The sequence below is a fragment of the Pleurodeles waltl genome, chromosome 6, assembly GCF_031143425.1.
Source record: "Pleurodeles waltl isolate 20211129_DDA chromosome 6, aPleWal1.hap1.20221129, whole genome shotgun sequence".
Classification (NCBI taxonomy): domain Eukaryota; kingdom Metazoa; phylum Chordata; class Amphibia; order Caudata; family Salamandridae; genus Pleurodeles; species Pleurodeles waltl.
In genome coordinates, this window is record NC_090445.1 from 1,094,517,372 (window position 1) to 1,094,532,814 (window position 15,443).

The window sequence follows — 15,443 nt, forward strand, 5'->3', positions numbered from 1 at the left end:
GCTCTTTTGCCTGTAGTTGCTTGATTGCAAAGGCAAATTTGTCAGACCATGTATTTGATTCATCCGGCGAGATCAGCGTGTTGCCTACCAGATTAGTGCTTTTCGTGTGTTTGGGGGCGCCTGTCTTAATTGAGAGGCATATTTGAGGATAGCTCCATTCTGTATCAGGGCTTGGTCTTGTAGCCCGAATTCCAGTCTGATTTGTGCCGGTGAAGAACTGGGTGGCAGGCGGAAAAGAAATCTGAAAACTTTACTCTGGGCGATGTTCAAGAAATCATTCAAGTTTCTGGGATACATTTCTAAACCGTATATCAGGGAGGGCAGGAACTTTGACTTGATCACCCTGACGAGCGGGCTCCAGGTTGGACTTTGCAGATTTGTGGATAGATTTAGAAAAGCTGCACATTGCGATGCCACTCTGGATTTTAAGGTGTTTAGATGCAAGCGGTGAGACTACTGTTCCTGCAACCAGCCTCTCAGATATTTGTAGCTACTACTTCTGCCCACTTGCTGGTTTCGACAGAGCCACTGCCTTTTTTTTTTTTATTATGTGCTTGCCAAAGATGACTACCTTGGTTTTTTCAGGTTTAACAGCAGCATGTTGGATTTGCAGTACTGATCTAGGATATTTAGCAGTTTTTGCAGCCAGTGCCTGAAAGGTTCAAGAGGACGATGTCTGCATATAGAAGTGCTGTTAGAAGTTGATGGCCCAAATTGGGGGGCTGGGACTGTAAGAGTTTAGATGTGCACCCAGATCTGCAAGATATAAATTGAATAACATCGGGGTAGTACGCAACCTTGCTTAACGCCTCTTCCTATCGTAACTTTATCAGACACTCTTCCATTGTTGCCAACTTTTACCCTAGCCCAGTTGTCTGCAAACCTAGGCCCAGATTTATACTCTATTTGCACTGAATTATCACAAACAACTCCATATTTATATTTTGACACTAGACTAGTTTAACGTTAAAATATTGGAGTTAAAGTCATTTTTTGGATGCGTGAACCCACCTTGAGTCAATGAGATGCAGGGTGGGCGATCCCATCAAAAAAATGACTCTAAGGCCCTAGCACCTTATTTATCCTCCCGTGCAAAAATGGCGCACGGGAGGGAGGCGGGCCTAAATAATGGCACTAAGCCTGCTTAGTGCCATTATTTAATGCCTGGGCCTGGGCAGACATTAGGGGGCCTGTGGGCCCATTTCCAAGGTGAACACCATGGAATAAGTCCACAGGTACCCTCCCCAGGGCCCAGGGATCCCCCCCCCCCACCCACACCAGAGGGACACCGGAGGATGGGGGACCCGATCCCAGGTAAGTAAAGGTAGGAAGAAGTAAGGTTTTTTTTTTGTTTAAAAGTGCCATTGGGGGCCCTGAAATGGGCCCCCCTATATGGCACTGGGTGCAATGGCCATGCCCAGGGGACCCCTTGCCCCTGTGCTGGCCATTGGGGTGGTGGGCATGACTCCTGTCTTTTATAAGACAGGAGTCATGTGGTATGGTAGGTTTTGTTCAAGAAATGATGCTCGGCTGGTTAGAGTCATCTTATTTTACTCTAACCAGACTAATGTCATTTTTCAGTGCAAAAGCCCCTTCTCCCATACCGCCATCCCCACCCAGCTAAAGTCCTTTTCCCTTACGTTAGCCCATTCTTTGCGCCGGATTGTGCCATTCCATAAATAAGATGCCCGGCCGGCATCTTAGAATGGCGTGAGCCAGCGGTAAAGCATTAACACAGTTTTGCGTAAAAAAAGTATAAATCTGGGCCTTAATCTAATTACACACACAAATGTATTCAAGAACACCAACACAGACACAAACAGATATATGTACGTATATATAGATTTGCAGCCATCTCAATAATTTTACACTTGGAGATTACTTTTCCTTCCCCCTCTAGAGAGAGGAAGCTATAGGGAAACAGCTGGGCCTTAACACAATGCTGTTTTGGCAAGCTCACATTTCTTGACAAGGATCCATTCTGCCCATGCCAGCAGTTTCCTGCTCCCTTAACACATTTCCATAATATTGCTGATACCATTACCATTTGCAATACAGGTACACAAACAAACCTTCTACATACCACTCAACATCAGCTACTGAAGGTCTCCTCCAGGAATCTACCCTCTCTACTAAAACCCACTGCTTTCTATGCCTTTAGAGCTTTCAACAAGCCCTGAACTTCAATCGGTTTCTCTTGCATTCAAAACCCTTCTCCTACTCCAGTCCATGACACTCATCAATTTAACATCCCCAAACACCTTGTCTACTTGCTGTGGTCACTGAAAGGCATAATTTCTGCAGCACTATCAGATTTCTTTATGTGTACAAAATCTCTTGGTACAATGCATAATACTTATTAAAGCACGCTTTCAGTGCCTGATGTACTTCAACTTAAGCAAAAATTGTTTCTGCCCGCTATTATGTTTACTGGTTTCCCTTTGCATAAATACTGGTGAAGACTTCCTATTTGTAACAATTTTGCTATAACCTCTAGTACTATGCACCATAGTATTATGTGATGCACCCACAGTTTTGCTGGTAAAGTACCAGAACCTTTGCTATCTGTATAATTTCTTCAAAAACTCGATTTGCATCTACGATTTGCCTTGAGGATGGTAGAGTGAAGGTTTTAGATCTATTAGTCCATTGTGTTTTAAAGCCTCTTCAATAGAAACTAAACCACCCTGTACACCAGTACCCATTACATTTTGCAATAGGAAATCCACCGAAAAACGCCTGTGTCAACACTCCAATGCCCCTTTCAGTGGCGGTCAAGGCTAATCCTATAAACCAATTGACTTACTGTAGTAATCAACCACATCAACTGCATAACCCCCTTTCATCATCATACCACTCTCCAGCCTTGTGAGATATAGCACATCTTCGTCCAAGGTCCTTCTGATCACTACACTTCAATTAAAGGACGAGGTATGACTCTTCACTTGTTTACCAAACCACACAACCGTTACAAAATGAGAGAATGAGGAGAAATATAGTAAACCTCATCATCTACCTATGTGTAGCCATAACATAATCAAAAAGGACAAGGTACCCTCATCAAAAGGCAGAACGACTATGGATTTCTCCCAAGACAACCTGCTAAGGTTAAAAAGGGGCCCTCACCCACGATTGTCTGATGACATGCCTCATTGTTTGGCTACTCACCCAGACTGATCATACTCTGGGTGGGCTTGCCCAAGTTCTGGGAGCTATTGATATTGCTGGAATTAATTATATATATAAAACTATCTAGGATGTTACCTTAAAATCTAAGTTTAATGATGGTCACCCTGATGCGATAAAAAACCCATAGTGCTGTTTAGTACTATTCCCGGGCACCGGATACTATTTATGACCTTTGATTCACTTACCTGGTTACATTGTTACGACCATCAGTGTGTTGTTGTCCTTGTGTCTCGGTGGCCTTCATCGGGATCAGAGAATGTCTATACAATATGTCTGGAACACTATTGTGTTACATATCTATTCGCGCACTAATGCAATACATACATAGGGAGATGCACTGGTAATTCCATAACTAAGGTAAAAATATTCCCTCTAGGGTAGGCAGTGATAGTACCTCTGTAGTCAAGTTCGCCATGCGCTGCCTTCCAGCTTTTTATGAGGGTTATCTTATCTTTTTTTATTATGTTTTAAACCACACAGCCTACAATAGTGTACCTTCACTTCCACCTCCCTATGCATGCATGACCACCATAATCCACACCTTAAAACTATTTCAGTGTATTTCGTGCCCACATGCCTTTCGTGAAGAAAGAAAAACAATCTGAGCTTTACTACCAGTAGTGAAGCCATTTTCTGCCATCAAATCTCCATTCAGTTTCACCAGGGGCTGTAAATGCACCATCAAGATTAATTCCTTAAGCCACCCCCTACGTTAAAAACCCTCCATAGTTTGAAAAAGGCATTTTATCCTTCACCCGATAGGGATTTTTCCCATATTTCTCCTTGCAGTCTACTTGCAGTCGTCATTAATGCTAAGTAATTCACACGGACACTCTTTCCGACAAAAATGTGCCCTACCCTGAAAACATAATACATTAATGCTGCTGATATTCTTAACAATCCGCTAATTACATTTTCATATTCCCCTTATATGACAATGTTAATGAAGCCTGCGCTGTCAGGTCATGATACAAATTCTGTCCCTTGTGTAAACATTTATCTCTCTATCTTTGGAACACCCACACAGAAGCCTGCAACTCAAAATGTATTAAGAAGTGTGGACTTTCCGCTCCACATAAGCAAAGTGAAGCGTAAGGAAGGGTTCTTTAATTCTTTACCTCCATCTGCGTAAGCACTGCATGCAATCGTGTCAGCTGTCAATTACGACTTCCAACAAATCAGTCTAAATGGACAGCCTTTCTACCATCTTTTTTAAACACGTCACACGGCTGGGGCAAGCACCTTCCCACTAAAACTAAGCTTTATATAGGAAAGTCTTTAATGGTTCACTCTTAACAGCAAAATTACCTCTGACTTCTAAATAAATTTCACTAATGCTTAAGAAGGACAATTACTGTTCGTTATTCCGTGGATGTGACCCTTTCATAATGCCTGAGAGACCACTCCTAGGTTGCAGCATTTTACTCTCAAGAGAGGTTCTAAGTTTAGACACATAGGCCCTCATTCTGACCCTGGCGGTCAAAGACCGCCAGGGCGGAGGACCGCGGGAGCACCGCCGACAGGCCGGCGGTGCTCCAATGGGGATTCCGACCGCGGCGGTAAAGCCGCGGTCGGACCGGCACCACTGGCGGGCTCCCGCCAGTGTACCGCCGCCCCATTGAATCCTCCACGGCGGCGCAGCTTGCTGCACCGCCGCGGGGATTCCGACCCCCCCTACCGCCATCCAGATCCCGGCGGTCCGACCGCCGGGATCCGGATGGCGGTAGGGGGGGTCGCGGGGCCCCTGGGGGCCCCTGCAGTGCCCATGCCACTGGCATGGGCATTGCAGGGGCCCCCGTAAGAGGGCCCCTACATGTATTTCACTGTCTGCTGCGCAGACAGTGAAATACGCGACGGGTGCAACTGCACCCGTCGCACAGCTTCCACTCCGCCGGCTCGATTCCGAGCCGGCTTCATCGTGGAAGCCTCTTTCCCGCTGGGCTGGCGGGCGGTCTGAAGGCGACCGCCCGCCAGCCCAGCGGGAAAGTCAGAATTACCGCCGCGGTCTTTCGACCGCGGAACGGTAACCTGACGGCGGGACTTTGGCGGGCGGCCTCCGCCGCCCGCCAAGGTCAGAATGAGGGCCATAAACTGATCGTAAAACTACGATGTTTATGGACATATGGAGAATAGGGTTCAATCCTTTCCCTAGGGTACTTTTTGTGATTTATTTGAGTAGGTAGGTAGACTGCTTTGAACTAGAATACATTTTTGTATCCTCACCGTCTGTCCCCCTCACCTAGAAATAGTGGCTTACTTCAAGGATTGGATGGCTCTGGTTAGCTGCCTCATACAAGCCAATAAGGTTTTAAAGTGTTATTTAAAAATCCCACCCCTCTAGTTGGGAAAGTTGTGTGCGGGAATGTGGACCTGTGTGGAAATCTGCATCTCACTTTCTTGATATCACATAGGAGAAACCCAGTGAGAAACCAGCAAACTGGGTTTCCATTGTATCACCTACTCTCAGTCTATGCAGTGTTTGGTTGAAACACTTGCGCTTTCTATTCTAATTCACAGATCACGGTGACTAAAGGTGCAAATACCTTCTGGTTCATCAATACACATGCCTTTTTTCGTTGCCAGTGAGATAGCTCAGTGGATTAATGCCTGTTATCCTTCTGGGGTAGTTCAAAAGAGCCCCCATGATGTTGGGAACTGTAGTTCAGTAGAAAACTTTGTAACCCTTTAGGATTTCATCATGGGCCTGGTGTTTCCTGTGAATATAGTTACTATTATTGTCTTTGGTCATAACCCATAGTATTTATCCTTATGTCTATTTCAGGGTGGCCATCGTCCTGTGTAGTGGGAACTTGGAGCTGCCACTCTTGAGGCAGTGTGTGGACCGAGCCCTCACCCTCGATGGCAGGCTCTGCAGATTCTCTGTCCTGTTACCCGACTGCCCTGCAGAGATCTCAAAACTACTGGAGCTCCTGTCCCGAGAGGAAGTAAGGTAAAGGGAACTGCATACAGGGCGCTCCTGCAGATAACATGATCAGGGTTTGTCTTTGGTGATAATGGCAATATCCGCTGTTTAGAATATTGCTGCAGCACGTTGTGTGTGGTGGACTACCAAGGTAGGTGATTTATCCCATCTGTAGAACAGGGATAGATGGTCCTGTTGTAAAATTAGGGGATTCTCTTATACCCAAAGAACAGAAAATCCCACAAGATTAAATCCCATGCCGACAAGACAGCAATAACTTACCCTATTGTGCAAAGGTAAAACTAATATATTTACTTACTAGGTGCCTGGCACTGTGGAGGTTTCCTAGATCTCAACTCACCACAATGCTAGGACTAGACTTGACACCACATGCTCTTCTAATCCCCAGAAACACCACAGTAAGAGCCATTAAATGATCTTTGATCCCAACAGCATAACAGGCCCTTTTTTCATAAGACATTTCCATGAATAAGTAGGCTGCTGCCTCTCCATGCAAGGGTATGGCTTTCAGTGCTTGATACATCCTCCTCTTGCACATAGAAGCCAGCAGGTGTGGCTCCTCCGTATGGGCAGAGGAGCGTCGCCCCTCCCACCCCCAGCAGCAACCGCCACAAATCCTTTTCCATGTAAAAGGGGTGGGGCATTGGGGGTGACGAGCTGAGAGTAGTGCACTGTGCACTCCTCTCAGAGCGCATGTGTGTTTTGCCAGGCGTCCCAGGTCGGCCAAACACACATGGGCACAAGGCTCTCTCCAGCCCAGCAACATGGTTGCTGGGCTGGAGAGAGCCTGCACAGGCTCCCAGTCGGCCTGGGAGCACCCTGGCTGGGTGCTCCAAGCCAATCCTGATGCTGATCTGAGCAGCGTCAGGATTGGCGCAGGGCAGGCTAGGAGCCTGTGCCTGCAGCAGCGATGGGAAAGGAGCGCGGCACTGGAGCAAAGCAGGTACGTTTGATTTTAAATTATTTTTTCATTCTTTTTTTCCCGTGACACCCCCCCATGCCCCCCCCTGCCCCGCCCAGCCCTAGCCACGCAAGCCTCTCCTGGAAGCCAGCTGTGATTAAAATTGAGAGTTCAGATGGTAACAGAATCTCAACATGTAATGAAAACTAAGGTTCCTGCACCATAAAAGAACAGATCACCACAAGGTCTCCATACAAAGGGAGCAAGTCAGAATCACACACTCATTAAAACTGAGGGATCTGAGAGTCACTCCAAGCTGACTGTCATAAAACTGAAAGCTCCAGACCACCCAACCCAACTACCAAACAAATTGAGAAATTGATTGGTGAGTGACCACAGATGAGATGGGTGTCTGGAATATCTGAGGACCCTCAACATATTTTCCAAGAGTGGCTTTAAATTTTCCATTATACCACTACAAGGAGAGATGGTCAGTTTGTGGACTTCAGGGCAAGATAATAAGTGTCTGGACCAAATTAATTGAAATCTGGAAAGTCCATGGACCACTACTATCACCAAAGTCGGTTTCGTGTAATTGAAATTCTCAGGCTACAGCAATTCTTTCATGTTCGGAGACACACTTGTCCAACTTTCATAAAATGTTCACCTTGTCAGAGGTGCAGAGAAGTGGTGATGCCATAAAGTGAGTGTGGTGTTTATGCTGAGCACAGAAACAATCTTCTGAGCCTGCTGCTCTTGTCCTGGGGAGATAGGAAAATTGCTGATGGACATCAGTTGCCAATGTCCAAATATTAGGTGGAAACCTAGGGGCATATTTACAAGCCCCTAGCGCCTTCCTGTGTCACATTAGCATCATTTTTTTCATGCTAATGCGGCGTTAGGAAGGCTTTTTTGCTGTGCCGTATTTACAAAGTGGGGCAATACTCGCATTGGGCCACTTTGTTCCCTCTTGCACTACTTTCTGCCTGCACCAGGCATAATATGTGCAAGGGGGGCGTTCAGGCGCTAGAAGGCCTGCAAAAATAGTGCACAGAAATCTACAAGATTTCACTGCACCATTTTTTATGTCATTTTAAATGCCTGCTCAAAGCACAGAAACCTATGGGCCTCCTTGCACTTTGCTGCACTAGCGGCAAATTTGTTTACGCTAGTGCAGCAAAGTGCCACAATAAACTGACGCTATTGTCCTAACGGCCGCCATGTTGTGTCATATTGTAAACACGGCACACCCTAGGTACCGTTAGGTGGGGCAGGGGTGACACAAGACTACTGGCACATCGGTACTGATGTGCCAGTTTCTTGTAAATATGCCCCTTCCTTTCTGCAAGGATTTCTAGCTCAGCTAATACTGCACCACGCGCAATCGACTCTTCACTGATGGACAGTGTGAAGAGAGTTGGTATTGTGTGGTTGGCATGTCTCGATAAGGCCAAGTTTATTAACTTAGCTCTTTGGGAGAAACATAGATTATTCTAAAAGAGACAGATAAAGAGTGGTGTCAATAGCTTTATTCTTCAAAATCAATCTTGTAAAGCGTACATTGAAAAGCAAAATTACCTTAGCGATGCCTACATTTTTTGCAAATATGGGAACTAAGGCACATGGATGATGTGCTCAACATCCCACTGTTTTATAAAGTGAGAAAGATGCAATTCAAATCCAAGTCTGCTTGCTCTGAAATTTGCATCATATTCCGCACTCTCAGTCAAGGGACCATTGAAAGGGATAACAGAACAATGGCTAGAGGGAATCGAGAAGTTTGGACCAATTCTACCCTCAGAAACTCAACAGCTCCCTAAATGCTGTTGGGAGGCTACGGTTGGTAAAAGGGCTGAGTACTACAAAAGGTACAATTAACTCTGATCATCCTGTTTACCTTTTATTTGAGATGCTTCCCAGCAACTCAAAGCTCAAGAATTGTAAGGAACTATTGAGACAGTCAAAGTGGGGGAGGGGTTAAAAGAGAAAAGGTGCTATTGCAAATTGTCCTTAAATTATGTCCATTACATTTCTAATGGTTTTCTCTGTGTTGTGTCCCTATCATGTGGTCTATGGAATTTGAAGCACTGATAAGTGAGGATGTGTTATGAGATCAGCACCCTACCAAACAGAGATTGTCCCTTTTCTCTTTCGCTCTGGTCCGCTGACAGTGAGCTTCATTTGGAAAATAGTGGTTGATTGTTTTCTTAGGTACCAATCACAGCCTCGAGGTGAGTTTCTATCACCCAGCCTCTAGGGTGCAAGGGTTGGCAAAGCCAAGAGTTCTCGTCTTTGAGATCTATTGGCTTTACCAATGCTTTAAAGGTATGTTGCGCGGTATCCCAGATGAGTTTCAGAGCATACTAGAACCTCTGGTAAGTTAACTCCATTTCAAGTTCCCTATGCTATGGGTTGAGATGACTTTTAATTGACAAACTAAAAGATTATAAAAAAGAGTGTGGAACATGTTATTACCACATTCTTTCAAACTGGTGGTAACTAATCTATTTTAGACCATTTATTGCATCTGCTGACCCATAAAAACCTGTTACAGACTGTAACATAAAGTTAGAACTTAAAACATAAAGAATTCATCTTCATACCAGCACCGCAATAATTAAACTTTTTAATAGCTACAGAATAAAAATTCTCCCAAAAAAGAAACACCAGGGTTTGTATAGCTTTGATAGTAGCAGTAAAACTCTAAATCTTCAAGATAAGGACAGTCAGAAGAGAAGAATTTTGGGGACTGGATGTTGTAACAGAGAAATGAATGGAATTGAATTGAAATTGTATTTATATAGCGCTTAGCACCACCAATGAGGCACTTAAGCACTTTACGGTGAGTAGCAGGCTACCCATGACCCCAAAGTTAGTAGTCAGTCCATTTTTTATTGTAGTTATTCTTGCATGCTAAGAAAACCATTCCATGCATTTACTCCAGTTTCCTTATAGTAATTGGTGACTTAGGCATGATCGTTAGAGAGGGCTACATGAGAAGCAACTGGTTATCGGTTTTTAAAGAAGAATAGGAGCTCAAGGCAAAAAAGCGTGATATTTAAAGTAACGTACATGCCGAAGGGAAGCCGAGATGCATTCAAAATAAACAAGGGAGACAAAAAGAAAGTAAAAGTTTCATTGGTGGTTCAATTTTTCATGCAGGGTTTTAAGGAACGTAGTAGGTGTATTTTTTTCATGTAATCTGTGGATGTTTACCTGTTGAAAGAAATAGTTACAAAGGCTCCTCTAAACGATTTTCTTTCACTGAAGAGGTGGTAGAGATACTTCATGTACTGCAAAAACAAATCCCAGGTCCCATTACCCACAATTCTAATATGACAACACCACCATCGCCCCACTGTATGCAATGCAACAAATACTTTCAAACCTAGAGACCCCTATTGTATAGTTACCACAGTAATATATCTAATACCAAAGTATTGCTACAGTTTATGCAAACCATTTTACACCATACATAAACTATGCACGCAATATAAAATATAGTATGTACACACCCAGCAACTGCAGCAATCATCTTCAGTAAATCAAGTGCATGTTTATGTGACCAGTTCATTACCTGGTTTGGAAGGTGCCATCTCCCGCGTCCACATGAAGAGCACTGAGCCCCACAAAACATTCACTATGTCCCACAAAATGGATGTGTAGAAGGCCGCCCTGACCTCCAGCATTCATCTTGCCTCATAGGAATAGACTACTACCCTGTTGCCTAAGAATACACAAACAAATCTGCCTGGGTAATGTCTTTTTTTACATCCTATACTATAATGTTGTAGATATCCAGTGGGGGTTTGTGGAAGGATTTCTTTTGCACTTCATGTTTGTCCTTCTCTCTTTCAGGGTGTTGGCTGTCACACAAGAACGCGTGTTTGCAACCTGTGACTTGTTCATGATTGAGGTAAGTACATGTTCCCACCCAGTTAGAATTAATTTGCTTCCTACCAGTTTTGAAGAGCGAAGGACCAAAATTGAATTACTGCTCTGCACTCAACCTGTTTTTCGTTTTTGTGCTTATATAATCCCCATTCCCTATGTATAGATCTAAATGACAGCTCCTCATTCTGAGTGCATTACTAGTATTAACAGTCAAACACAACTGGTCTTTTTGAAGAATTGAGCATTTCCTAATAGATAGTGCTGCACAAACAACATTTTAGCCTGGTTAGTTTCAGTCACGAAGATCCTGATTTCAATGGGAACCATTTTTATGACTACATTTATGTAGATGCCACAATAGAATGTTCTTTTATATGTGCTTTAGTGTTGATCTTGTCTGGTTTATTGTGGCAATGGCAGCTGAACCGCCTGGTAGACCAAGTGGTATACCAATCCCCCAGTCCAGAAAGGCCAGACGTTCGTCATGCACATGAAGAAACATGGAATCCACACCCCCGATGGAGTGAAATCCCACTCACAGGCTCCTAAAATATTCCCATTCTCAATAAACTTAAATTTATAGGTCATGTCTTCTAGGGGTTTGCAAAATGGTAACATAAATATCATTTTTTCAGCAAAGATTTGCAAAGGAGACAGAGGACCTGATTTGCAGGTTGGTGGGTGAGTACTTCACCACAAACTTGGAGGATGCCCTGTCCACCTTATTACAAGTGCATTAGGATATAAAACAATTGAAATAATGCAGAAAGGATATCAATCTCATTTGTGATGGAGAAATGTGTCTGTCAAATTTTCAATCAGACCCAGAGCTTGAAACCTATCAAAGTTGTAAAGTTGGTCCCAAAAATGAAACTTCACAAGTAGGTGAACTTTCCTGCAAATAGTTGTTCCTCATAATCACAGGTTTCGAACAAGAATTCTCCTGAAAAAGTAGGTTTCCAGATTTTGTTTTCTGCAACACTGATTTTTTGTAGAATTTTTGACAAGCATTGTCTATATCAAAAAAGTTGCCAACTTTGTAAAGTTCATTAAGTTACAAAAGGTTTATTACAATTTCATAGAATTTGTGAAGTCCACGTTTCCAGACATTATTTCACCAAAAGTGATGTATTTGTGAAGTTCAAGTTTCAAGACAGTCCATCGGGAAGAGATATGCACGAATGAATAGAATCCTTGTAGTGTCTTCCCCGTAGAAGCATTAGTAAACTGAGTGGTGATGGTTTCAAGCTAAAGGCCACCTTTATTAATGAGTATGGACAGGAGTCTCCACCACTGATATGGACCTTCTTGTACGAAGAAGTTTTAGTTTTAATATATTTTGCTCTCATCCACATCAAAGAAACATTTTAGCACTAGGAAATAATAGAGTAACCATCAAACTATTGCTAATATTTATCATGCACGTTTTTCTTATAAAATATTTGTGGTGTTTTGCAGAGATTTAGAAACCCTAGTTCAAGGATAATCTTGGTTAGGAAAAATTATTCATACTATTTCTGCTTCTTGTCTGATCAAAAAGAAGCAAACCAATTTGGTCCCAAACTTCGTGGAGCGTTACACGCTTTAAAATTGAAGGAAATACTTTAATTACGATTTCTGAATAGGGAAACACTAAAAAATAGTATGAAATGAACCCATTTTAACCATATTTGCCTCAGTGCTAATTTAGTTTGTACCAATTCTTGTTACATTGAGCAGATGAAAATGTGTAAATACCCTAGCCACCTTTTTGTACCACTACAGCGCTTCTCTGTTTAGGTCCGTTGACTTTTCCTTCTGGCATTTGGTCCATTTCAAGTTGGATGATGTTACAGCTTCGTATGTTTGGTTGCTGACGTGAGACTAGTGTTGCAACCAATCCAGAGTACTTCTGCGATGTGTGCAGACGTATGTATTTGATGTTAAAACGTGAGGTCAGATCACGAATTAATTCATCTACATGACATGCAATGTACTCACCCTTCCCTCAAGCTACAGTCTCCACTACAGAGTACAGATTGAGGAGGTAAACACTAAGCTACCCTGAGCTTCTGTATCAACATGGGACTGAAAATGTAATATCAAAACAGTAACATTCATGAAGTATACATTCAACTAAAAACATTTGAATGTATACTGGGCCACTTTTATGGCCAAGTGGCACTGCACAGAAAGTCACCTGGCTGCACTGTGCTGCACCACATGGAAAGGGAAGCAATGAGCCGTATTTATCCCAGTACTTCGCATTCCTGTCCTTTCCCCAGTGCTAGTGCGCAGTGGGCTGCCTAGCACCAATGTAATCATCCTTGCATCATGGTGCAAGAGTGCCTCGTTGAATGTAGGATTGTTTTTGTGCAGGAAGGGGTACCTTCCTGCACAAACACAGTCTCCTGAACTGTTTTTCTCTTTCTGTGTGTGCTGCAGAATGCAGCACACATAGAAAGCGAAAAAACAAGAAATAATATTTCTCTTTCTTACGCCTCAACTAGGGAAGTGTAGGCTTTTGGCACATTCCTAGGTCTACCACTTCAGGTAAATCAGGAAATGTGACAAAATCCATGGATGTTGCGAGGGGACAGCCACGCAACACCCATGGAACAAACAACTCCCTGGTGCAGATTATGGCAATGCAGCAATTTACGCTGTGTTGCTTTGCTCAAGATTTATGAACCCACTCAGGGCCTTGCAAGGTGGCCTTGCCTGGCCTCATGAATCTCATTTTGGGCTTGCGTCACTCTTGAACCACATTGCGTGGTGCAAAAGCAATGCAACCATGTTTGTAAATATGCCCAACAATGTGTAACTAAGGAACACTTTTGATTGTTTGTGATTGTTGTTTGTCTTTAGTTAAGACTTTTTGAGGAGGGGCATTGGTCTGTGATGTCCTCTGGAGATGTACACTTAGGCCCTTATTAAGACTTAGGCAGAGAGAAAGTAGTACATGCTTTTACTTGTTAATTTGTTTCAGCCAATTATTAAATGTTTGGTTTTACCTCCCCCAGTTTTGCTGGATAAACCATTATGATTTTTCCACTCAGTTATTCCGGCCACGGATATTGCATTAGGCTTTGGTTGGAGCAGCAACCAAGCCTCATTCTGCATTTTGTGTTTTTTTGTCTTTTCTGAGCAGGTGGTAAATGTATGCAGTAAAACCCCTTGAATAGGAGATTCTGTGTGGTTTTAATTTAAGACCCGATAAATCAGTCCCTCGTGTAAGTCCACATTTTAAGGGTCTTACTCGTGACTGCATGGTACTAGGGCAGTTATACCAAGCAGTAAGGATTACATTGCAGGTGATTTTACTACGGGCCAGATAATGCGCAACTCAAAATCGGGGCCTTAATGTTTTGAACTTACATGTTGCATGATGCTCCCCTCAGAAAAAAAGCCGAATTTGTAGTTCCCAGCTGCTATTGATGGTTTTTTGCTTACCACGGTTGATGTTACAATATATCCCTTGACACACCGGTTGTACATTCTTCATAGACTTAGCAAAAGTTAGAAAGTTTGAATTAGTGAAATGCCTGTAGTTAACTAAATGGTCTGTACTCAATGCTCGACGAAGACTCAAATGATATACTCACCAGCAGTAAACGTGGTTTCTAATTTCATTTCTATGAAATTCCTTTTTTAGTTTTAAAAACATATAGACGAGACTCCATAAAAAACTCTTACAAAAAATTACCTTTGTGGGCCTTTTACTTAAAAAGTTGGCCCATTGTCCCTCTGACGCCGAAGCGGAACAGAGACAATCCATCTCTTTTCTCGGGAGTGGTTGTGCGAACCAGGCGTGGTTTCAAATCTCTCCCTTTTATTGCGGTCACTTGGCAGGTTATGCTAACTTTCCAATACATTTTGGCACCAGCTCATGCTCCAGCCCCCTCATTCCAGCCTGTGTGGTCTCTAAAGCAGACGCAGAACAGGGATAAAAGGAACCCTGTTCAACCTTGCCATCAAAACACCGCATCCTAGGAGCGGTGCAGGCTTTAAACACAGAATTATTGCACTATATATTCAGGCTTCACTGTAGCTCAGGGCGTTCCTTCCAGAACACATTGTGTATTTTCCATCTGTTGTGCTGGCAGGAGCGCGCGCTCAGCCCAATAGTGCTCTTTAGCCCAGTAGAATGGCCCTAAATCCCAGAGGCCAGGCCTGCTTTCCCCGCATGCAAATCACCTCTGGAAAGGCGATCAGCTTAAAAGGCTACTGCAGCTTGTTATTATGTCTTTATTACGCATATTGCGTCAACATATCAGAAATAACCAAGGCCTCTTTAATTATTCAGCAAAGGAGGACCCAATTATGCCCTAGTGTTGGATTCAAATTATGTGATATAATGTGGCCCATTCTGTGGCAGTATTATCTCGCTGGTTTGTCATTGTAACACATATTCCTACCGTCTGTGCAAAGGATTCACCTTATTAGTACCTGCTCAAACCCCAGACAACAACAATCAGCAATTCAAAGGTGACCTGTTACCAAATAGTGTGACACTGAGCTCGATCACATATGGAC

The 15,443-nt window shown here is 43.3% G+C and overlaps 1 protein-coding gene across 1 annotated transcript in view; it reads left to right on the forward strand.

Annotated features, from left to right (window-relative positions):
- LOC138300599 (L-threonine ammonia-lyase-like) overlaps positions 1 to 15,443 on the forward strand; it is a 168,845-nt gene that overhangs the window by 138,704 nt on the left and 14,698 nt on the right. The window contains exons 10-11 of the mRNA XM_069240192.1: positions 5,972 to 6,139; positions 10,893 to 10,950. Coding sequence (XP_069096293.1) covers positions 5,972 to 6,139; positions 10,893 to 10,950 — 226 coding nt within the window. The remainder of the gene's footprint in view (positions 1 to 5,971; positions 6,140 to 10,892; positions 10,951 to 15,443) is intronic.